Here is a 24,953-nt window from a genome sequence, read left to right as displayed (position 1 = left end):
TTCTTTTTTTTTTTTTTTATACATCCAGCCCTCAGGGCAAAGAGAAATTAAATCAAAATGTTCACAAAATAACAAAACGTTACAGAAATACAAACATGACACTCAAATACACATTAAACATTCACAGGTACATAATCATAATTCTTGCGTTCATGACAAAAATGTACATGAACATACATTGTTGTAGTTCAATGAAGGAGAGAGAGAGAGAGAAAGACAGAGATGACGATGACAATGATGAAGTACACACAGAATATTAGAGAGAGAGAGGTGGGGGAAGACTGGTAAATAGACAGGTGGACATGTTTGCGTTGATGCCGACAGCTACAGCGAAATAAGTCTTAAATCTCTCCACACGAACGGCGAAAGAGACGACGTTAACAGCGTTTCACCCCAATTACCATCATCAAAATATTGCAAGCGGAAGGCTCTTGCACTGAAGAGGTGAATGTTGACAAAGAATACCACAATTCTGACGACGGAAGCTAAACGTTGGGTCATTCAGACACCCACTGGACATCCGAGGGGTCTGTGTAGAGGAGAAGAGAGGACTGGCCGTACTGAGTGAGTTAACTCACTGCCGATGGCTGTGGTCATCTTATTTCAGCCCCCATCAAAGGTAAGAGGCCAAAGGGATGAAAGAAGCACACGTGAGAAACGTGAGGACTTGTTAAATCCTCTCCAGGTCAGAAGGCCCTTGAACCTCAGTGGTCCTCACGCCAACTTTGTCAAGTGTTGGACTCGGCAGAGGTGAGCTTAACTCTCTCCATACGAACGGCGAAAGAGACGACGTTAACAGCGTTTCACCCCAATTACCATCATCAAAATATTGCAAGCGGAAGGCTCTTGCACTGAAGAGGTGAATGTTGACAAAGAATACCACAATTCTGACGACGGAAGCTAAAGGTTGGGTCATTCAGACACCCACTGGACATCCGAAGGGTCTGTGTAGAGGAGAAGAGAGGACTGGCCGTACTGAGTGAGTTAACTCACTGCCGATGGCTGTGGTCATCTTATTTCAGCCCCCATCAAAGGTAAGAGGCCAAAGGGATGAAAGAAGCACACGTGAGAAACGTGAGGACTTGTTAAATCCTCTCCAGGTCAGAAGGCCCTTGAACCTCAGTGGTCCTCACGCCAACTTTGTCAAGTGTTGGACTCGGCAGAGGTGAGCTTAACTCTCTCCATACGAACGGCGAAAGAGACGACGTTAACAGCGTTTCACCCCAATTACCATCATCAAAATATTGCAAGCGGAAGGCTCTTATACTGAAGACGTGAATGTTGACAAAGAATACCACAATTCTGACGACGGAAGCTAAAGATTGGGTCATTCAGACACCCACTGGACATCCGAGGGGTCTGTGTAGAGGAGAAGAGAGGACTGGCCGTACTGAGTGGGTTAACGACCTATTGGGTTTCACCCTTAACGTCAGGTTTTCCAGTGCTGGGGTCTTGGTGTTGTACTCAAGGCCAGGGGTGAGTGCTTAACGGGACATCAGTCTGTGTCAAGGTAGACCCCGAACGTGTCAGTCTAAACGGACAAAAAGGAAGTGTGTCATCTGTCACAGTGCAAAAGCCAAAAAGTGTTAGTTTACAGGAGAAATGTAGTTTGTAATGTGTGTCGAAGCAGAAACTTAAAAGTAATCAGGAAAAAGGAAGTTTGTAATCTTTGTCAAAAGAGAATGCAGAACATGCTAAGAATACAGCCGAAAAGAACTTACGTGATATTGTCAGACATGGCACCTCAATGTAAAGAAGAAAATAACTTTGTAATCTCGTAAATCTCGTCAAAGCTGAGACTAGAAGTTTTTTTGTTCGGGAATGCACGCATACCCATCGCGTATTCATGCGTGTATGTGCATGAGCGTATAGTTATATTACGTGTTGAGTATGCGTGTGCATTCGTATGTATGTGCGCCTGCTTGCGTGAACGTGTAGCGCCGTTTCCAACTTTTTTGGCAAGCCATCAGACGATCAGCCGACAGACATGACTGGCAAGATGGAAACGGGGACCCTGACAACAAGTGACCCTCTCATCTCAAGCCGTGTTCTTGTCAGTGGTGAAGACTCCCCGCCTCTTGTGTGTGGAGGAGTGAGGAGGAAAGGGGATGGGGCTTGGGGGCAGGGGAGCGAGTGGGAGGAGGGGGAGGAGGGCGCAGCCACACACAGACATGTGACTTGGGGTGGAGGATAAGGGAAGGGAGGGAGGGAGGAGGTTGCCAAGGCAGGAGATGGAGATGCAGGCTCAGTTTTCCTGTCAGCAAGGCAAAACCGCAGGCAGGTGTTTGACTTGCACGGCTGTTTGTCTGACGTCGCTGGGTTTGTTTGTAGTGCCTATGTTGTTTTCCGTGCCGACCTGTCAGGGGGTCGGGTCCAGCAGGCACGGGATGTGAAAGGGGATACACACAAGCTGCGTGTCTTTATCCGCACATCAGCAGCCTTAAATTGGTCGGCCTGCCGCATGATTAAATGGCAGTGTCTTGGCTGTAAATTCAGACGCTGTGGTTTATGTGTGCGTGTGTGGAAGCTGTCAAACAGACGAGCACATGAAATTAATGGGACTTATCTTCAGTGGTCTCGATCGGTGTGGGTGGTTTGCCAGCGCATGGTTCTCTCTCTCTCCCACCCCCCTCTGTCTGTCTGTCTGTCTGTCTGCTTGTCTGTCTATGTCTATGTCTGTGTCAATGTGAGTCCGTGCAAGTGGGCATTGTTTATCATTGTCATCATGCCGTCTCCATCATGCTTGATTGTGTAGAGATACAATCAATAAAACTACAAAGTTTTCAAAACGTTTTTGTTTCAGGCAGCCATAGTGAAGAAGACAAGGGGGAATGCTAATAGACATTAGCAACTATTGAAAAGTTCCCGTTAACGTAAAATCAAAAGATGGACAACCCTGCGTTCCAAATAAAAAGTAGCACAAAACTCAAACCACGGATGCGTAAAACCACTCACCTCAGGACATTAGTATCGTGAAGCTGATGAAAACACGATGTTAAAAATAAAATTGTGAGTGGGATCCGGGCTGGGGGTTGGTGGTGGGGGCTTTGCATTCTTGCCGTAGTCCATTTGTTTGACATGTATGTCTTCTGTAGCTACAGTGTTTGACATGTATGTCTTCTATAGCTACAATGTTTGACATGTATGTCTTGTATCTACAGCACAGATTTGTGAACACAGCGAACAGGGCAGCATCAAGAGAGTTTTGAACAAGATCAATATTGTCTTCAGAATAAAATGTTGCTTATTTGAATAGTTAGCTCAGTTTACTGTAGTTCCACCTGTTTTTTCAGTTCCACACTCTTTTTGTTTCCACAACAAAAGTCAGACTTGTGGAGAAATCAAGTTTCGGGAATTACGTAAGGCTTGAACTCGGATATTCTTTGTTCTTTGTGTTGTGTGTGTGTGTGTGTGTGTGTGGGTGTTGTTGTTGTTGTTGTTGTTTACTCGTGACAGCGAGTGTGCCGGCGTGTGTGAAGACGTTTTCGTCCGTCAGCGTGAGATGACACCTTGACCACCTCTCTCACGCGCCACAACCAGTAGTCCTGGGGAGGGGGAGGGGGTCCATGGAGGAAGGCGGAGGGCGTGGGGGGAGAACCCTTTTGTCCACGTCTTGCATCTGGTCAAGGGTGTCGGTGTCAGCAAAGAGGTCGGAAAACCTTTGGAGCCACACAGCAGGGTGTCGTTTCCGCTTGGACCCTCCCAAACTCTCTCTCTCTCTCTCTCTCTCTCTCTCTCTCTTTCTCTCATTTGCTTCTCCCCTCTCGTCTTCTTGCCACCTTTTCACGTGCTTGGTCCGGCGAAATCCGATAGGAGCAGGGTGTTTTAGGGGAGCAGTCAGTGGCGGTAAACTGAAAGATGAACGGATATCCCTTGTCTGCCAGAGGGGATTTGCAAGATGGACGATGGCGAGGCTGGCCACTGGTGGAGCGAGGGGGTCGTTGGGTACTCGTGGTCGTGCCAGGTTTTAGTTCTTTGTGATGTGATGTGTGTGTGTGTGTGTGTGGAGGGGGGTCAGGGAGGGGGTAATGGGGGGATGGGGGGGGGGGGGGGGGGGGGGGGGGCGTTGTGTGTGTGTGTTTGTGCTCATTTCATTTAGTGTTCCTGTTACTGTTCATTTCGCCATTGTGTCTTTCTGCGTAAAACATTCTATGTAATAATAAAGAAACGTTTTCAGTGTCGTGTGGCCGTTTTTTACGGCTGTTCAGCAACACAGCGGTTCGTACCCCCACCTAACCCTCCAGTAGTTTCGTGATGTGAGACTAGAGATGTCAGGGCTTTTTAAAAGGGTAAAAAATACAAACATCGAACTATGTACACAACACATTCCTAGTGATGGGATTTCCAGCAATGGGCTTACGTGGCAGAAAGCACACATGCCGACGGCTGTATGTCTTTCTGACTGGCAGACCCTCTCGGACACAAAGCAAGCAACGCCGTGTTTACGTTGCCTTTTACAGATCGGAAAGGGATTAACAAACGTTAAAAATCTTTCTTCTGGCCTCTTGTAACCGCCCCTAAGTGTCAACTCTTGCGACGTTCCGTCAGTGGAAGCTTTTTTTTCCGGTTTGAGTTACGGCTAGCTGATTGGTGCTTGTTATCTCCCTTTGCTTCCCCCCCCCCCCTCCCCCGCCGATCTCTGTCTCCCCGAATCCATGCCCCTTTCTCTGCCCAGACATGAAAACGGAAAGAGTTAACGTGGGGGGTGGGGGGGTAGGAAAGAACAGAAAGAAAAACAGAGCGGAATGGGGCAGAGAAATCAAACAAAACAAATAGATGGTATGTGGGGAGATAGGAGATTGGGGTGGGGTGTGGGTGAGGGTAATTTCACAGCCGTTTTGAAGCCATTCGTATTGGATGTGCACAGCCGGATGCAACATTAACTCACTCAGTACGGCCAGTCCTCTCTTCTCCTCCACACAGACCCCTCGGATGTCCAGTGGGTGTGTGAATGACCCAACCTTTAGCTTCCGTCGTAAGAATTGTGGTATTTTTTGTCAACATTCACCTCTCCAGTATAAGAGCCTTCCTCTTGCGATATTTTGATGATGGTAATTGGGGTGAAACGCTGTTAACGTCGTCTCTTTCGCCGTTCGTATGGAGAGAGTTAACAACTGAGTATTCAACTCAAGAAAATGAAAATAAAAACAACCCAAAACATATGAACATTCACGTGAACTTTTCGCGTTGACGTATGACATGGACATTGAGCTTGTAATTGCAGCGTGTTGAATTTCCTTGTGAAATAAGTGTCCTTTTCCGTGTATTGTTTTCATTACAATTGTACGTCTATTTCAGCACAACGACAGCATGAACTGGAGAAGGATGATAGAAAAATTACCGCAGTTACCGATTTACAGAGAGAATCATTATGAGCATGTTACGTGGTGTGTGTGTGTGTGTGTGTGTGTGTGTGTGTGTGATTTGGTAGTAGTAGTAGTAGCAGCAGCAGCAGCAGTACTTTCATTGAAATCTATTTTGACATGTGATATTTGTCTGTGTGTGCGCACGCCTGTGTGTACTTGGTGGGTTTTGGTGCGCGCTCACGCAAGCCCGTGTGCGTGAACGTAAGCGCGCGTCTAGATGGTTGCATATGCGCGCACACGTGCGAGCCCCGACGGCGTTTGTTTGCGCTAACAAGCCTGGGAAGGTGCAGTGCTAACTGTGTCGCACACTGCAAGCTGCCTGAGGGCCCAACAGAAAAAAAACAGTGGAGGGGAAAGGCTGGCCCAGACGTAAACACCTACACGACATGCACTGGGGGCTGCAACTGGATGGAAACAAGGCTTTCACTGTTCGACCTGTCCCCACTGACTGTGTGACTTTGGGACGGAGGGGGTAAGGGGTGGCAGGGGGTTAGGTGTGGGGGTGGGGGCCTTGGGGGGGAAATGAGGGGATGAAGAAGAGGAGGGGTCTACCTGCTGCAAGCAAGTTTACTTTTCTTCGCACAGCGAGTCAGACGGGGTCACGTCGAGACCCAAAGATTTGGGGACGGGGAGGTGTGTGTGTGTGTGTGTGTGTCAGTATGTTTCTGTGTGGCTGCATGTGTGTGTCAGTATGTTTCTGTGTGTCAGTATGTTTCTGTGTGGCTGCATGTGTGAGTCAGTATGTTTCTGTGTGGCTGCATGTGTGAGTCAGTATGTTTCTGTGTGGCTGCATGTGTGTGTCAGTATGTTTCTGTGTGGCTGCATGTGTGTGTCAGTATGTTTCTGTGTGGCTGCATGTGTGAGTCAGTATGTTTCTGTGTGGCTGCATGTGTGAGTCAGTATGTTTCTGTGTGGCTGCATGTGTGTGTCAGTATGTTTCTGTGTGGCTGCATGTGTGTGAGCCTGTGGAACGAGGGGGTATCGGCGCAGGAGGGAGTGGGAATTGAAGCCGTAGGGAGAGAGTCTGTATACTAAGGAGATCAAGGAAGGGGTTGGGGTGGGAGGAAGGAAGCCCGGAATAATTATCAGCGGAGTGCGTCTTTTATGTTGTCATTATTCGGACGTGTAGTGGGGCGACCCAAGTCTGTGTACGATGGTTGTGAGTTATACCCTCTTAAAAAACTGGCGACAAGGTGAAGGAGTTACTCTGCTCTCTCTGTCTCTCTGTCTCTCTCTCTCTCTCACTCTCTCCGTGTGTGTGTGTGTGTGTGTGTGTGTGTGTGTGTGTGTGTGTGAAAGAGAGAGGGGAGAGGGAAGGAGAGGCACCGAAGCTCAGCAATCCACTGGGCGCAGAGGAATAAAAGCCATAAATCCAGGCCACGAGGTGACCGGCATGTCACTTTCTCCCACCACCATGGGTTGTGATATGGGGTGGTGGCACTACTAAGTACTGTCCTTCTGACCTCCCCGGCCCGCCAATGGACTGAACAGTACTGTCCAGCCGTGAATGATCGGAGAATAACGACCTCACGCCAATGTGTTCGCATAGCAGTCCAGCCATGTTAGATTGTGAGTTCTTTCCCTGCAAGGGAAAGTATGAGATCAGCTGTCAACGCTGTTTGGCCCTTGTGTACCTTTTCCTCCCACGTGTGTCTTGTTCCGCCGAATTCGTTTATTTATTGTATGTATACAGCTCCCCTGGCGCGCGCGATGTCTTCGGGATTGCATTGTTTACCATCTGGCTGGTGAGGGGTAGTGAAAATCTGGTGGATGAAGTGGAGCAGAGAGTGGGAGATGGGGGTGCAGAATAGTGTAACAGGCCGACAAGACTAAAGATCGTAGAAAATGGGACAAACAAAATCCATTAATTCCCCTTCCCTCTCTCTTTCTATCTCCTTGTCTTTCATACGCGCTCGCGCGCGCACACACACACACACATACATACACACACACACACACACACACACACACACACACACACACACACACACACACACATATATATATATATATATATATATATATATATATATACACAGTCAGAGTCACATATATCGAAAAGAACAACCAGAACGATAAAAACAAGCCAAATACAAAAACACGAACTGTGCTCGTCCAGGGACAACATCCCTGTTGGTCAATTTATCTTTTGTCTGATTAAAAAAAAAAAAGACTTGAAATAATGGTCTTTTGCGCACGCAACACACACACACACACACACACACACACACACACACACACACCACACACACACACACACACCACACCACACCACACCATGCCACACCACATCATCATTACAGTTCAGGTCACACAAGCAGAGCAGGCACAGTGACGACAAACACACGCAGGGAGTTCAGCTCTCAGTGATAGCAGGCAGGCTGTTGGCTTCGTCAGACCCTGATGATGGTACAGACCAACATTCCAGACAGTGTGTCGCCCCGCTCTCCACTTAGCTGACAGCTAGGGTCACACCCCTCCACTTCATCCAGCTTGACTTTTTCTTCCCCCACCACTTTTGTACCCTCGGGGTAATTTCAATCGCCAAAGCGCAACGCCACCCATGGATATAATATTTTGTTTTTGTTGTTTTTGTCTTTCTGCAAGTGTAATTGTTTTATTGCTAAGGTAGATGCTTCAACAAACATGTTCCCATTTGTTGATGGTTCTTTTACGTGCGCGAAGTGCATGCTGCAAACAGGACCTCGGTTTATTGTCTTGTCCGAAAGACTAGCACCAAGACCATTACCCAAGATCTAGTGCAGGGGAAGGGAGGAAAAATTCCGGTCCGTGTGTGGGGCTCGAACCCGCTGACACTCGCTTCTTAGTCTGTTGGAGCGAAGTGGCAGTTCCCCCTGGTTTGTGGGCAGTTATCAGAACGGAGACAATGTCTGGTCGAACAAGTGAAGATACGATCTGTCCAGTAATGATTGTGTTCTGCCACAGAAGTGGCTGGCAGTACCGCTGGCTCTATCTGATCTGTGCTGTAGGTCCCCGGTACAACCTCTCAAGTGGCAGGGGAGAGAAAGGGGGTGGACACACTATCACAGTCCACAATTACACAGACTCGTGTTCACGCACGCGCCACCGTGCACACACACACACACACACACACACACACAGAGCGCATGAAGGTGGATGTACGTAAACGCAGGCATAGCTGAAAACCGGTTTGACGCCTCTTGTCGTCCGTTTCCCTTTTGCCTGAATGTCCTGACAAATAAAAACTGAAAGCCCTCCCGTCTCTTTACTTTCCTCCCACACCATTAGTTTGTAAATGGGAGTATATTCATGACTAAGATATAGGAGGGGAGGCTTGAGGAGAGGGGGTGTTGGGGGGGGGGGGGATACGCAGTGGTGGGTTATTTGATATGCCAGTGGTCTCACACTTCCAACAGTATGGTGCTGCGTCTTAAGTTTTCAGTTCGGTTCATACATGCCCCCCCCCCCTCCCCCCCCCCCCCCCCCCCCCCCCCGAACACTCCAAGTTCATTCTAGCAGAATCGGTCTAATGTATCAGTTATATCCATCAGAATAATTTCTCACCATATGATTATTATCACGCTTGACCTGTTGAATAAACATATATGTGTCAAACGCAAAATGCACCCCCCCCCACCCCCCACCCCCATCCACTCCCTTCACTGCTGTCTTATAGTGTATCATGATTGTCGTCAGTCAGCGTTACACACACACTGGCTTGGAGACGGGGTGATTGGGAGGGAGATGTCTTTCAGCTTAGATGTCATCGCATGGTGTGTCTGTACTGAAAAAAAAAGAAGAAAGAAATCAACGTATTTGTCCATTGACCAAACAATCCCTTCAAAATCCTTTTTTCCCCAGAACGTTGCATTGTTACAAAAATGCTTGAAAAAAACAACATGACTGGATTATTAAACATATTCATATCGATCTCTGATCAAGATTAGTCACCTTCGCGTCACATTTACACATCGAAACAGAGCAGTTTGGAGCGTTGTCCATAAGCACCTGGTCTGCTGGAATATAATATTTCATCATACACGTTTACACCAGGCTGGGTTTTAGTTTGGCAGCGGTGTTGACAAGGTTACATTCCTGCATATTTTTAGCATTTGTGACTTTTTTTTTTAGGCATAGCCCAGGGACACAGAGAGTTTATTGTCTCATAAGAACTTGACGATAGCAATATTAGCATGCTTTTTTAGTTTATTCTTTTAATACATTTGGTGAATGATGTCTCCAGCGATGTCAACGGGTTGTTTTTTTGTTGTTTTATTATTCATGTATGTGGTGACTGCACAGGGATTTAATATATAGGTTGAGTCGCAGTAAGGGGCGGAAATTTCACATGACATTTTCTAATCCGCTTCCGACCTTCAGCCTTCTTCAGTCAGCGTTCAGGCAGTTGAATTATAATTTATTTATGTGCTCCACATTAGCTCGTAAATGGGATTTTATAATGTCACGTTTTTCGTTTGCTCTTCCCCATACCCCCTTTCTCTTTATTGTTACTGGCTGTTGTTGGTTAGCCAGGAGAGGATCTCTCTGTAGGAACAGCGGGCGGGGGATCGTTCAGCTGTTCCTTCTGTCCTGGAAATCCTGCGCTAGGCATTTATCTTTTAGTTTTTGCTTCGCTCTCTCTTTTCGCTGTGTGTGTGTGTGTGTGTGTGTGTGTGTGTGTGTGTGTGTGTGTGTGTGTGTGTGTGTGTGTTTCCACGTTGTTTTCATTGTTTCTTCCAGTATCTTATGTTCTGTCCCTCCGATGCCCCAATCAACCCCGCGTTGTCACGTTGTAACAGTTATGTTGTAACACCTGTTACATTGTCACGTTGTAACAGTTGTTGTAACAGTTGTCAAGTTGTCACGTAGTAACAGTTGTCACGTGGTAACATTTGTCACGTTGAAACGATTGTTGTCGATGTCCCAGCAGACGCTAACGGCGGCACCATCGACCTGCTGAGCGCCGTGGGCATCCCGGAGGACGGCCGGGTGGGCGTGGCCTACACGGCGGGGCTGGACGGCTACCCGACCTTCCTCATCACCTCGCAAGCCTTCATCCGCGAGCCGGCCCAGCTTTTCTTCCGCCAGCCGCTCTTCAGCGAGTTCACCGTCACCCTCACCGTGCAGCCCTACCGGCCCGAGGGCGGCTTCATCTTCGCCGTGGTCAACCCATACCAGACCATAATCGCCTTTGGCGTGCAGGTCGGCCCTTACGACAGCACTCAGCAGAGCGTGTCCCTCTACCTGACGCCCAACTCGCGCGTGGCCGAGCAGTCCGAGGTGATCGCCAACTTCACCGTGCCCTCCATGGTGCGCCGCTGGAACAAGCTGTCGTTCAAGGTGCTGCGGGACCGCGTGGTGCTCTACTACAACTGCCAGGAGTACGACCAAACCCGCTGGCGGCCCTCCGTGGACCGCATGGAGTTCGAGCCCGGCTCCTCACTCTACATCGGCCAGGCCGGGCCCAACTTCCAGAGGACCGTGCGGAACTTTGCAGTGAGTTTGTTGTTGTTGTTGTGTGTGTGTGTGTTTGTTTGTATGTGTGTGTGTGTGTGTTTTTGTTGTTGTTGTTTTTGTGTGTGTGTGGGGGGGGGGATGTGTGTTTGTGTGTGTGTGTGTGTGTGTGTGTGTTTGTATGTGTGTTTGTGTGTGTGTGTGTGTGTGTGCGTGTGTGTGTGTGTGTGTGAACTCGTCAGGACTAGAGGGTAAAAGGTGAGGACTGCGTCTGTGGAGGGCTTCCTTTTCTTTTAGCTAGAAAAAAAAGTGTAGGGGAGGGGGGGGGAGTGAGGGTGTCTGTATATCCCTCACTTATGTCCCTTGCTTTGCGTGTCTGCCAGATATCTTTGTCTCGCTTTCTTACTTTCTGCCTCTCTGTCCCTTTCATCTCCTCCCTAAAAGTCCTTGTCACCTGTCACCATTACTTGAAAATGTTTGTGTTTCCTTCTTTGATATCTATCGTAAAAAAAAAAAAAGAATAAGATCTTGTCAAGATATCCCCAGTTTTAGTTTTCCTAACTCGTAGACTTGGCACACACACACACACACACACACACACACACACACACACACACACACACACACACTCTCTCTCTCTCTCTCTCTCTCTCTCTCTCTCTCTCCTGTCAGTGCTACCTTTCTCTTCCCTATCCGTGGCAGGCCTAGCGGTGCCAAGTCCCCCACCCCCACCTTCCCCCCAAAAAAGGGGAAAGAAAAAGGAAAAGACGTAACACAAATCCTCCAACCCCTACCCGGATGGCATTGACTGATACAGCGCTGTGGGTAGAGTCTGTGAATGGATGTCGCATTGTCTGCATTCCTTGTCTGTGCTGTGTTTTTCCACCTGGAAGGCTATTAACGGTTGCGGCTCTTTGTATATATATATATCCTTCCTCCAAACCTGTGTAATCCTACCCGTTCATCTGCATTGTGTCTGTCACTGTCCTTCAGAGCTCATTCTTTTCAGCCCCTTCCGCGACTCTTCTTTCTCTGTCTCCGACCATGTATATTTGTCTTCCTGTCTGCCTGTCTGTCTGTTCCTCTCCCTATCTCTGATCTGTCAGTTTGTGTTTTCTGTGTGTCTTTGTCTGTCTGTCTGGGAGGTGGCAGAATGGTTAAGACGCTCAGCTGCCAATACAGAGAGTCCGTGAGGGTGTGGGTTCGAATCCCGCTCTCGCCCTTTCTCCTAAGTTTGACTGGAAAATCAAACTGAGCGTCTAGTCTTTCGGATGAGACGATAAACCTAGGTCCCGTGTGCAGCACGCACTTGGCGCACTGAAAAAGAACCCATGGCAACGAGAGTGTTGTCCTCTGGCGAAATTACGTAAAAATGAAATCCACTTTCATAGGTACACAAATATGTAAGCATGCACTCAAGGCCTGACTAAGCGCGTTGGGTTATGCTGCTGGTCAGGCATCTGCTCAACAGATGTGGTGTAGCGTGTATGGATTTGTCCGAACGCAGTGACGCCTCCTTGAGAAAGTGAAACTGAAACTGAAACTGTCTGTCTGTCCTGCCTCTGTGTCTCACACCCTGCCTGCCCAGTCTGTCAATCTGTCTCTCTTCGTTCATAGTGATTTTCTTATGCGCGACTTTCGTATGACAGTACGTAGAAAAGTTATACATGTTTATCTGTTCCTCTCGCTCATAAAAATCCTTGTCTTGTTTGTCTATCTGTCTCTCTTTCGCTGTGTCTGATTTGATGGTGCAGGCATTTTGCAGTGAATACAAGAGTGAATTGGCAATGTCAATATGAACGTTATTTGACATTGTTAGCTTTTGACATTCACATAATGTCGTAGATGACTGCGGTTATGGGTCGTGCGTGCACAGGTATAATTTTTATGTATGTGAATGTGTGAGAGAGAGCTGGGAGAGAGGGAGAGGGAGCATCGTTTGTATGGGTATTAATATATCCATAATTATATTTACGATGTTACACTTCTTTCCCTCCACTATATATATACATATGCGCCCATACACAACACATGCTCACTCCATCATCTCTCTACTCATATCTTCAACATTCATTCACACACATTCCCTCTCTCTCTCTTTTTCTTTCTCACTCTCTCTCTCTCTTTCTCTCTCTCTCTCTCACACATACTCACACACTCACACACACACACATCCAAAGACACCGACCCACTTACACACACACTCGCACACGCCTACCCCCCCCCCCCCCTCCTCCCCCAACCCCCTGCACCTGTCAGGAGCCTTTGTGTCCTGAGACAGGTATACAAACCGTAAGACACTGTACAAGTATGATAGTCAGTCGTGTCCGACTATGACCACCAGAACAGCAGAGGAGGCACCTGTTGTCCTGACTACCTGGGCTTGATGGTCATGACAGCAGATGTCAGAAGATCAGCCCCGTAACGGCAGGGAGCCACGGGAGAGGGGGAAGTGACAGAAGGTCGTGTACAACAACAGATGTCTCACAGTACAGGCTGAAGGTGACTGTCGTACACAGCTCCCCGTTTCCTTCATAACACGCATAATGTACTGCTGGGTTTCCTCCGCTGGCAGACAGGTAGACTGACTGCTTGTATTCTTGGCATCTCTATGTCATTCCTCGCGACTTGGGTGAGTGTGAGCATTTTGTGAATGGAATTTCTCTCTCTCTCTCTCTCTCTCTCTCTCTCTCTCTCTCTCTCTCTCTCTCTCTCTCCTCACCCCTTCCTCCCTCTCTCCTACTCTTCCTTTCACCTCTCCCTCTCTGTCTTTCTCTTTCCTCCCCCTCCCTCCGTATCTCCCTTACTATTATATATCTGCCTCCTTCCTTTTCTTCTTCCCTCCAGCCTTCATCCTCCTACATACCCACGCACCCACGCACGCACACACGCGCACACACAGAGAAAGAGAGAGAGAGGCACACACACACACACACACACACACACACACACACACACACACACACACACACACACAGAAAGAGAGAGAGAGGCACACACACGCACGCACACTCTGTCTCACACACACACACACACACACACACACACACACACACACACCTTTCGCCTCATTTCTTTGTGTAGTTGGTATTCCATTTCTCGGACACGAACGAAAACGATCAGTCTGAGCTCAAGATAGGAGCATCATTCACCACTGACGGAAGTGGGCAAAGGAATACATGGCGAACGTCAGGAAGAATCTGCCGTGTCCATGTGTATCTCTGGCTGCTTCACAGCGCTTCTGCCGGCATGCATGTAGGCACAGGTGGACCTCCTGTCTTTGATTAGCCAGTGAAATATCATCGGTTCCCCCCCCATTAGCTGACATTCCAAGCAACTTGTCTAGAGCTCTGCCTTTCTGTCCCTATCTTTCTTTCTGTGTCTATGTCTGTTTGTCTGTCTGTCTCTGTCTCTCTCTGTGTGTCTGTATCTCGCTGTCCGTGTTTCTTGGGCGCTATTATTAGGGCTCATTCTCAGTCTTTCTGATTTCTGTTTCTGTTTCAGTGTCTGTTTCCGTGTCTGTGAGTGTGCATGTTTTTGCACGCGCGCACACACGTAAACATACGTACAAGCGCAAACTCGCGTGCGCGCGCGCGCGGACACACACACACACATACACACACACAACACACAACACACACACACACACACAACACACACACACACACACACAAAACACACACACACACACACACACAACACACACACACACACACACACACACACACACACAACACACACACACACACACATGCACTCTATCATCATCATTTTAACGTGAAACCCACTAATAACCCAGGTAGTGACTGAAGAAGACCAATGCCGGGGAAGAACGTAGGTCAGGTAAACGCGCACTCTTAGCTGGCTGCCATCAGTACACTCTATGGCTTCCTTCTGCACGTGGTACCAATGCGCTTCATTTACTTACAGCAACACCGTAATGGCCGCAAGTCCTGACACTGGGCTCTCTCTCTCTCTCTCTCTCTCTCTCTCTCTCTCTCACACACACACACACATATACATATATACATACATACATACACATACACACACACACACACACAGACACACACACACACGCACGCACGCCGCGCCGTGGAATCGGGTATCTCTGAAGGCAATCACGTTTCTTCCCACTATCTCTCCGTCTTACGTTTTTGCACCTCCATTCCCTTTCTACCCAACCTCCTCCGCCGCTCTCTGTCTTATGCACACTGTCTTGTCTGTCTGTCTCACTCACTTTGGCTTTGTGTGTGTCAGTCTGTTCATGCATGCCAGCGCGTGTGTATTTGTGTAGGACTGAGCAAGATACACACAGAGAGGGGTTATCAATAACGAAAGTTTTTTTTTTAAAAAAAAAACCCAAAAACAACAACAACAAAAAACAAAAACAAAAAAACAACTGTGAAGCTGACGACCGTACAAGCGTACAGATACCAATAGTGAAGTAAGCTTACTCTTTAAAAATAGATAAAAAACCCGTCATACAACTCATTGCTCGGGTAGTCTGGAAGTTTTTTTTTTGTTTTTTTTTGTTGTTGTTTTTTTCGTTACAGCAAACGTGCGTGTGTGATGGTACAACCACTGAGACGTCTGTTTATACTTACCGGTAGAGGTACTGGTAAAAGCGATAAGGGTTGGGGTGGAGTAGGTGGCTACAGGTCATGGTATAAACATCCCGGAGCAGCGCTGCGAGGGCATTCCGTGAAAGCGATAAAGGTCGGCAGACAGGTTTTCTCCTGGTGGTACCGGAGGCGTTTTGCGTCATCACACAGCAACAGCAGGTATGAAAAGGTAATCGCTCGTGAGCGGGTGTAAGGACGATGATGATGACGACGATGATGTTGATAGCCCCTCGTCGTCACTTTTATTATTTTGTTGTTGTTGTTGGCGATGCCAGAAATTGGAAAGAAAGTTTTGATTATCCCGCGCGCGTGTGTGTGTGTGTGTGTCTGTCTCTGTGTCTGTCGGTCGGTCTGTGTCTGAGTCTGAGTTTCTGTGTGTGCTGTAGCACGAAAGAGACTGAGATAAAGTGACGCTGGCATGCAACACAGAAAACAAAGAGAACTGAAAACTCAACACATTTTTATTCAAGGATAAAGATTTTTATTTTTTTTTTTACGCATGGCCTATTCTTCCAATCTGTCCTTGCTAATGAATGTGTATTGTGTGTGCGTGTGTTTATGTAAGTTTGTGCCTGCCTATGTGTGCGTATGTGTTAGGGTAGCTGTTAGATACACATGTATGTTAAAATATATGTATGCAGTGTGTGTGTGTGTGCGTGCGTGCGTGCGTGCGTGTGTGTGTGCGCGTGCGTGCGTGCGTGCGTGTGTGTGTGTGTGTGGTCACATTTTGGTGTGTGTATCTAACATAGATATAATGTTTTATGTTATCAAAAGCGTTTTTGTAAAGCACCTAGAGCAGATTTCTGGATAGTGTGCTATATAAGTATCCATTATTATTATTATTATTAATCCATACCCACTACAAAGGAGTACACAGTGTGTGTGTGTGTGTGTGTGTGTGTGTGTGTGTGTGTGTGTGTGTGAGTGAAGGAAGAAGGAGAGAGAGAGAGAGTGGAGGGGCGGAGATGAAGTGGGTGGAGGGGAGAGGTTGCATCATCACCCAGTACAGGGCAGTGGAATGCCGGGCGGTATGCAGACTGGGGAGGATTGTGTGGTTTTTGTCAGTCTTCACTTCTGTTAGTCTTTGGCCTGCCTTAAGTAAACACACTACCCCAGTATGGAACGATAGTTGAGAGACACACCACGCAGACAGACAGACAGACGGACAGAGCGAGAGAGAGGGGGGAGGGGATGGGGAGGGAGAGAGGGGAGAGGGAGTTAAAGAGAGGGGAAGAGAGAGAGAGAAAGAGAGAGAGAGAACTGTCTGTTGATTAACACTATGTTCTTGCTTAGCTGACAGCGCAGGAGTCGGTAAACAAGGTTTACTTATGACTTTTCTTCTGTCATGGAATCTTTGTTGACGCAATTTGTGACTGTGACACACACACACATTCACACAGACATACACAGACACACACACACACACACACACACACACACACACACACACACACACACACTCACTCACACATTCCGGCTGATGAGAGCCGGGAAAACAGCTGACACTGCCCGGTTCTCAGACCTCAGAATAGACGGGACTGAACCTAAGTATAAACTGGCTTGCCCTCTTGAATCGGTCTGTTACCGCCCAAACCAGCAACCACAAAGTGACTTGCCATGTTCCCTTCCAAATCCAGTTAATCGACCCCTGCAAGACGGAACAGAGGTTTGGGGGATGAAAGGTTTCTCGTACCTGGACCATTAACACATGCAGTGGAGAACGGGAGACTTGTATGGAACTTGGGGAAAGGAGGAAAAGAGAGAGTGATAGAGACAGGCGAACAGAGACAGGCGAACAAAGAAACAGGCGAACAAAGAGACAGACATACAGGCAGAGAAAGACAGGCAGAGACTGGCTGACAGACAGAAAGACGGACAGAATGAGAGACAGAAAGATTTAAGATAGAGACAGACATGCAGACGGAGAATGGGACGTACATGCATTCTGAAACAATGTCAAGTATTTACAGTGCATTTCGAAATAAAAACAAATCAAGATATGAACACTTAACGATTAAACGTTATCCTAAAGTGCGTTGCAGATGGGGGCGGGGAGGGAAAAAGAGGAAGTATAAACAATCTACAGCTTAAAGTTGCTCAAAACAATGACAGGAAAACTGATTGTTTTCCCATCCCTTTTTCTTTTTTTTCTCCTTTTTTTCCTTTCGAAATTTGAATTTTATTAGCTTGCCGTTCTCAGATTCGCATCCTGTAAAGATTAAGGAAGCAGTTTGGCTGTGAATAATATGTTATGAAAATACATTGCAGTGTGATACCCAGCCTGCTGCTGGTTTTTTGTTTGTTTGTTTTTCTTGTTTTGTTTGTTTGTTTGTTTTTTGTTATTGTATTGTTCTTGTTTTTCCACAGCGTGATTATTTCACTTTTTTTTTTTTTTTTTTTTTTGCATTCAATAACATCATTTTGCATCCACTTATTTAATCAGACCAAGACGTCAAAGAAAATCTGTCAAGTCGGAGAAAGCTTTGGGTACGACTTGTGGAGTTTCACACAAGTTTAATGCACTTGCAAATCATAACTTGAAATCCACTTTCCATCAAACGGCACTAAAGGCGACGGGCCTAAGGACGGGCATTGTTCACACCCACCGCCGTATGGAAACGTAGTGTGATTTGTTGGGCGGAGCTCCACCGTCTGGAAAGGGCACGGAGTGATTTAGCGTGCGCACGCGAGCGTTATCGCCGACAGTTGGGGGGGACATTAAGCTTTCCATTCACCACCCGGGAAATCAGACTGGTGTTTTTCCATTTGACGGGTCATCAGTCAGGCCTACTCAAGTATCGTAATGTGCAGTGCGGGGAAGTTGGTTTCTGGACAGAAAGAACATTCACACAAGTACATACATGCGATGCACAGGCTTATTCGAATGCTTGCATAAAGAATAAAGACACTGACGAAAACAGCGTGTACCCATGTACTCAGTTTTCGTTCAGTTCATAAAAGCGCTGTTAAAATTGAGACAGCCCCCCACCACCCTCTGTGACAACACCCCCCACCCCAACCAACTTCTAAGAATGTTTGTTTCCCAGTTGCCAAACACACCACACACACACACACACGCCCGCGCGCGCGCGCGCGCACACACACACACACACACACACACACACACACACACACACACACACACACAAATTGTATTGTTCAGCAGCATGTTCCAGAATATGAAATGCTCATTTCAACCAGCTCAAGCGAAGACCTGAAAGTGAAAATATGTGAAACCAATGGTTTGATTTGAAAGAGTACAGATCTTGAGTGGTGTACCAAACGAAGGAAAGACGACATCGGGCCGTTTCCTATCGCCACCGTTGCAACTTTTCACTTGCTGATTGGAACCAGCTAAGAGGTTTCTGAGATAAGCAGTTGATGATAGCTGGAACAGCGAATTCAGGAAATAAGCTGAAAAATGACATCGTTTCGTGTACACAATGATATCTGGGTTATAGGGTTGGACTTCTGTCACACAAATTTCTCACTTTTATAGTTCGAATCCCGGCACCGCCTGAAAGAATCAAGATGTGCAAATTTTTTTCTTCAGTGGTGCTTCGTGTGTGTGTGTGTGTGTGTGTGTGTGTGTGTGTGTGTGTTATGCTCATGTGTCTGTAGTTGTATGTGCGCGTGCAAGCAGTGTGGACGCTATTAAGATGAACACACATTATAGAAACTGAAGTTCAGATAGGGCTCTGTTTTGTCGATTTAAAGTGGTTCACAAACTCGGCTGTCGTGTGTTACTTACAGAGTCCTACAACACACCTTCCTGGCATCAACGGATATCAGGCTGTCAAGAAGGCAGGTGCTTAATGCTATGTCTTTGTCTCAGCGGCCAAGGCGAAGATGAGGTCGTGATCCCTGGATGTGGGCTGACGGAGCTAAACTGGCCCAGCTGTCGGTGGTGTGGCCTTCATCTTCATGGCTTTTCCTAAGTCGTGCCTTTTGAAGTGATGTCCATAAGCCAGCTTGCTCAGCGTTGGGCTCACTTGGCAACGATTGATGTCAAACAGGAAGCCCTCGACACTTTGCTTGTGATGTGTTGGCGAGCTTCGAAGAGGACCATTTCAGTTCAGTGCAGGGTGTGAACAATATACATCTGGTATTCTGCATATTCTTAGCCAACTAGAAAAATAAAGAGAAGAAAAGAGAAAAATAACCAGTTTTTACAGCGATTTGTAAAAATTGACTGTACATTATTATTGGGATGAATGGTTAGGAGGGGAGGTGGGGGGGGGGGGGTTGTAGGCATTGTTGAAAGTTGCTTCAAGTGACCTGCCGAATGGGTTTTGTTGCAGCTCGAAACAACACAACAGTCTAAATGGAATTACGCCCATGGCTATTGGGAGCTCCAGGTTGATTAATCTGGCCGTGTAGCTTAATTATTACTGGCATGCTGTAGTCTCCATAAATTTCAAATCTGCATCTTCTCTTTCAATCTCCTAAAAACGGAACACTCTGTGCAGAGCTTTTGCTACAGTTTGTCACACGCCATTTGTCAAGAAATAGAACGCGGGGACACAGTCGCTCTCTGTCAGTGTAGCACCTGTGTTATTTGGAGTAGTCCATTTTCCTGCCCCGCTGACAGCCAGCCATGTGCTGTCCATCATTATAGTGATATATTGTCTTGTTACATAATTCTCTCCGTGCCAGTCATGTTTCCATACCACCACGGTTGAAATAAACGAGCATACATTATATAAATATCAAAGGTCTAGATCCCCATCCAGACATGCGGTTGAATGTTTGTTAAGCAGGCCTACATCTGAAGATGGGTTTGAATTTGTAGTAATAATATTGTCTGGTTTTGCTAAATGCTTTTTAATCATTTTCTGTTCTTTATGATGTCTGTTTTTAATGTTTAAACTTTCATCAGAAAATCCTATCCCAGTGAATCCACTATATAAGGTAATGCCCAGGATCTTTGTGATGGAGGCTTCTTCGAACTTTTATCATGAATTAACTCCTCGTGACAATTAGGCGAAGCCTGTGACTTTTTATGCATATTTATCAAATCATTTCGCTATGAATTTGACCATACCTGCTGGTCATAGTTCAGCACAGTCATGAAAGACCATTACGGTCAATAAACAGATGAGTTTCACTTCACTTCTTTTGACTTGGACCATTGCGTTGGTGTTGCATGAGCCTTTAGGACAATGCGCGTTAATGCTGGACAGTACACTGTTGGAAGAGTGATGTTACAGTAATTATGGACACGTCGCTGGGTTTTGAACCTGGTGACCAGCCAGTGGTAACTTGAGGAGCAAGCACATTAGCAGTACTTACAGGACGTGGTTAAAATAATCAGAATCACCAAGTAATCAGGGAAGCAGACCCACATGACTGTGTTTGGGATGGTTGTTTTTTTGTAACATCCTCTCTCCACCCCCACCCCCCCCTGTCCGCCCCCCCACCCCCACCCCCACCCCCAACCTCTTGCTACTGGGCACAAGCCAGTACGGTGGTCAGGGAACGAGCGTGCCTGGCTTGATCACAGGTTACGTTACACGACGTCCTGCTCGTTCGCTTCAGCGGCCCCCTGAGTGACGTTAAGTAGGGTGGTAGCCACCGGAGGAGACGGGTGCCCACGTCAGGCGCTAACTCAGGCAGAGGTAAAGGGCCCAGCAAAACACACAGCCCAGCCCATCCCGCCGTGCCCCGGGCCTCTGACACACAGTGCTCAGCCAGCAGACAGCAACCCCTGAGTCAGTACGCCTCGGGGACAGGACCTTCACCGCCAACAGCTGTGTCCCCCGCCCCCCCGCCCCCCCCCCAACCACCACCTCCCCCCTCCGCACCCCCTTACCTCGGCCTGACTGACTGCGGGGCATGGAGTGACGTCAGCCGGGGGTTTAGGGGGCAGAGAAGGGGGGAGGGGGTTGTGGTCTAGTTGTGAAACAGAGAAAATAGGGGGCCGGGTGGGGGGTAGCGGTGGTGAGGGGGGGGGGGGGGGGGGGGGCTCTTCCATCGCTACAAATGGTAGTTGGAAGAGAGATGTGGGAACAACTCGTTCGGATGGTCCCTGCTGGTTATGTGTACAAAATGTGGACTTCTTACTTGGACGTGATGCCTGTCAGTCTTGGGACATTGTGACACAAACTGAAAATGTTCCGCTGGGGAGGGGGAGGGGGGGGAATCTTCTGACTAGAACTTTCAAACTGATTTTGTTCCGATTGTCAAACACACACACACACACACACACACACACACACAGAGAGAGAGAGGGGGAGAAAAAAACGAACAAAATAAAATATTTTTCTCTGTTGATTGATTAACCGATTTGTGCAGAACAAATTTAACTGAAGCACGTCTGATGTCTGTGAACGTGTTCGAAGAGTTTGTTTATGGACACGTGCTGGCAGAAGCAGCAACAGCATCAAAAAATCGCCGCGGGCAGATGTGGCATGGGAACGGCATCTGGTGTCTGTCACCGAACGGAAGATAGACATGTATGCAGACATCATGCAGAGTGGAAAAACAAATCACACGCTCCCTGCAAGCAGTGAAGCACTTTCGGGGGTTTTCATGCAAGTATAATTACCGGATAGGGGGTGATGTTTGCATTGTCGAGGAGTTCAGCAGTTTTAATTCGTGTCATGTGCATACTGGACTCAAGTGCTGAAGAAAGAGTCTTGTTTACCGCAAAGATGGCAGTATGGGTTGGAGAGAGAGAGAGAGAGAGAGAGAGAGAGAGGATCCTTTTCATGGAAACCCATACAGTTTTTCAGTGCGTGAAAGAAGGCCCCGGCAGTCCCCATTCACCCGAGACTGATTTAAAGATTGAATTGACAAGATTTGTTTCTGATATCAAAACCAACAACGATCAGCAGACAGAAGTAGAAAAGGTGCACTTTATTCGGATCGTTAATTTTTTTTTTTTTTTTAAAGAATTTTATGTGTGTAATTTATTTTTCATTGCATGTGTCACATTTGTACGAGTGCTTTCCCAAGATATATAGTTGTCATACCAAAATGGTCTTAAGTCATCGTTTGGACTTGCGTTGGTGTGTGTGTGTGTGTGTGTGTGTGTGTGTGTGTGTGTGTGTGTGTTATAGCTGGTATTTTAATACATCATTGTTGAGGTATCAGGTATTAAACCTTTTCAATCTGATTCCATGGGATGGTCTTTAACGTCAGTCGAGCCGCAAGCAACCTGACCCGATTCATTTCCCCCCCTCAATGGACACGGGCAATACTGTATTCCACTCCCTCTTGCAGCTGTTACCAGAACTGCAGCACGCTGCACATCATTAACCGACGTCTTTATATCATATTCTATTCATACTATCATGTCAACCCATAAAGAGGAAGTTCTGCAGCATAAACGACGATTGTTTCCCAGCCTGTGAAATCGTTACGCTAGTGGCTCAAGGGCTTTAGGGAAAAGAGGGGTCGAGTTGCTGTTGAACTGGGTTACTAAGGCGAGTCACCTGTCGGGGTCTGACTGGGCAGGGAAGCGGAAAACTCCATCCGACACAAAGAATCCGGGACTGGATGGGCGTCAGCTTGTTTTGCCCTGACAATCCGTCGCACAGTCGACGCAAGGGCAGCTTGACGGGAGTGTGGTGCGGAGAAAGAAAAAAACACACACCATCTACTACTACACTCTCTCTTCGCCCGACATACGTGTGGATCAAAAGACTGCTTGTCTTTGTACAGGGGGGGCACACCAAGGACAGGTCTGGGTGGCGTGTCTGTCAGACGGGAAATGGAGACCTTTCGTTCCCCGGATTCAGTGTTGACACAGGCTGCTGTCAGTGTACTTTGGGGTTAGTGGACGGCGTATTAAAAAAACAAAGTGCAACGCGTCTCGGCATCAGATCCGACACATACACGCGCGCAAATACACGCGCCAAACTCTAATCTCTTTCCCTCCGCCCCCACCCTCTCCCACCGCTTCCACCGCCCCCACACCCTCCTCTCTCTCTCTCTCTCTCTCTCTCTCTCTCGCTCGCTCGCTCGCTGTCTCTGAAGTTTGTAGGCAATGTGATTTGTCATTTTAGCTTTTCAACGGATATCTTGATCAAATATGAAAGTGGTTCATAAGGACATTATTCAAGAACGCGTTAATCGTTTACAGTGGACTTTCCGTCTGCTTTTGACAAAGGTGTTTTCTTTAAAGCTTTACTGTGTTGGGCAGAAATGTAGCTTGAATGCATCCTGGATTGAAGTTTATGAAGTTTCAGTATAATGTATAGATGCATCCAAAGCCATTTAGGAACAGGAAATTTTGTTACAAGCGTATTTAGTTACCCCGGAGAGAGTGCATAAATGATGCCCGACATCAAGTCTGGTCCTTAAGCACGAGTGCCCAGCCTCAAATACTGCAGTCTGCGCAATTCTCGCTGTCATAGCAAAATGTAAAACTCGGCAGCTGAGTTATGGGTAACACCGACACAATCAGTGTGAGGAGGTGAAAGCACATTCGCTGTGAGCAGATCTCTCTCTCTCTCTCTCTCTCTCTGTCTCCAGACACCCTCCCATCTTCCGTCGCTCTGTAACTGCGGTAAGAGGACATGAGAAAAAAACACACATTAATTTGAACAGAAACATATTAATGATCACCTAGACGTTCGACATTGAAGGGTTAACACGCATGTTTTTCCGCCTGAAATCCAGGTGGCTGGGCCTGAAATACCTCCAGCCTGTTCCAGAGATCACAGAATCACAGCTGTACCACCTCTGCATGATTGAAACAGTAATGTGGATAGTGAGCATGTGGGATAGTACGGAGAATCAGAACTATGATGACCCTCCATGGCTGAGGCATTAGTGCCAGCAGTGAACATGCCAGGCGACGAGAGCGATGGTCTTACCAGATATCTCGGAATCAGCTCTGGAACCTTCAGGTCATCATTCTGGCTCTGTGGTTAATGAGCTGCTGCCTTCCTACAGTTCACTTAATGCTTTGAACAGCGCTCACCCGTGAATCCAGGGCCACTGAAGGGGGCTACAAGTGGGGTCTGTGGAGGACTGTCCTCATGTTTTGATTGATCACAAGCGTTGATAATGTGACTTGTCAGTAAGACCACTGCTGGGCACCAGTGTGGACAAGCGTCAGGAACTGGGATCCTTTGATGTTCCCTGTTCGTGTCCTGTACAGGTCTGTTGGGGTACCATGTTTGTAAACGTGCTCAATGAATTCCTAAACCGCTTATTAACAGCCCGGGATTGGAGGTGACCGCGGAGGGGAACGCTCACGTTATACAATGTTGTTTCCGCCTGGCTTGTTGTGTTCCATTCAGTCAGGAACGGGGACCTCCTGACGAACGCACAGACCTGGCGCTTTGAGTCCCTTGCTTCTTTTGTTCGCTCTTGACGGGGAAGTTAAAATGCTCCATGAAGTAAGACCGATGGGGAGCGAGATAAGAAAATGTATGTAGCTTTTTTCGGGGGGCCGTTTGAATGAAAACAGTGCCATTTCCTGCCCCTGGCTGTGACAGACTTCACCACCCGTCAACAGGATGGACACCCACCATTCACAGCTGTACACACAGGACACGTCGGATATTTATTTATT

General features: G+C 47.4%; 1 protein-coding gene across 5 annotated transcripts in view; it reads left to right on the top strand.

Moving 5' to 3' along the window:
- The window catches only part of LOC143292449 (uncharacterized), a 104,351-nt gene that overhangs the window by 29,473 nt on the left and 49,925 nt on the right, over positions 1-24,953 (top strand). For 3 of the 5 annotated variants that reach the window (XM_076602736.1, XM_076602732.1, XM_076602734.1), the window contains exon 3: positions 10,276-10,844. In XM_076602736.1, coding sequence (XP_076458851.1) covers positions 10,276-10,844 — 569 coding nt within the window. The remainder of the gene's footprint in view (positions 1-10,275; positions 10,845-24,953) is intronic. The other 2 variants (XM_076602733.1, XM_076602735.1) reach the window with 1 other exon arrangement.

This window comes from Babylonia areolata, chromosome 18 (assembly GCF_041734735.1).
Source record: "Babylonia areolata isolate BAREFJ2019XMU chromosome 18, ASM4173473v1, whole genome shotgun sequence".
Lineage (NCBI taxonomy): Eukaryota > Metazoa > Mollusca > Gastropoda > Neogastropoda > Buccinidae > Babylonia > Babylonia areolata.
The sequence above is the reverse complement of the archived record's forward strand: the minus strand, read 5'-3'. Positions and strand labels throughout refer to the sequence as shown.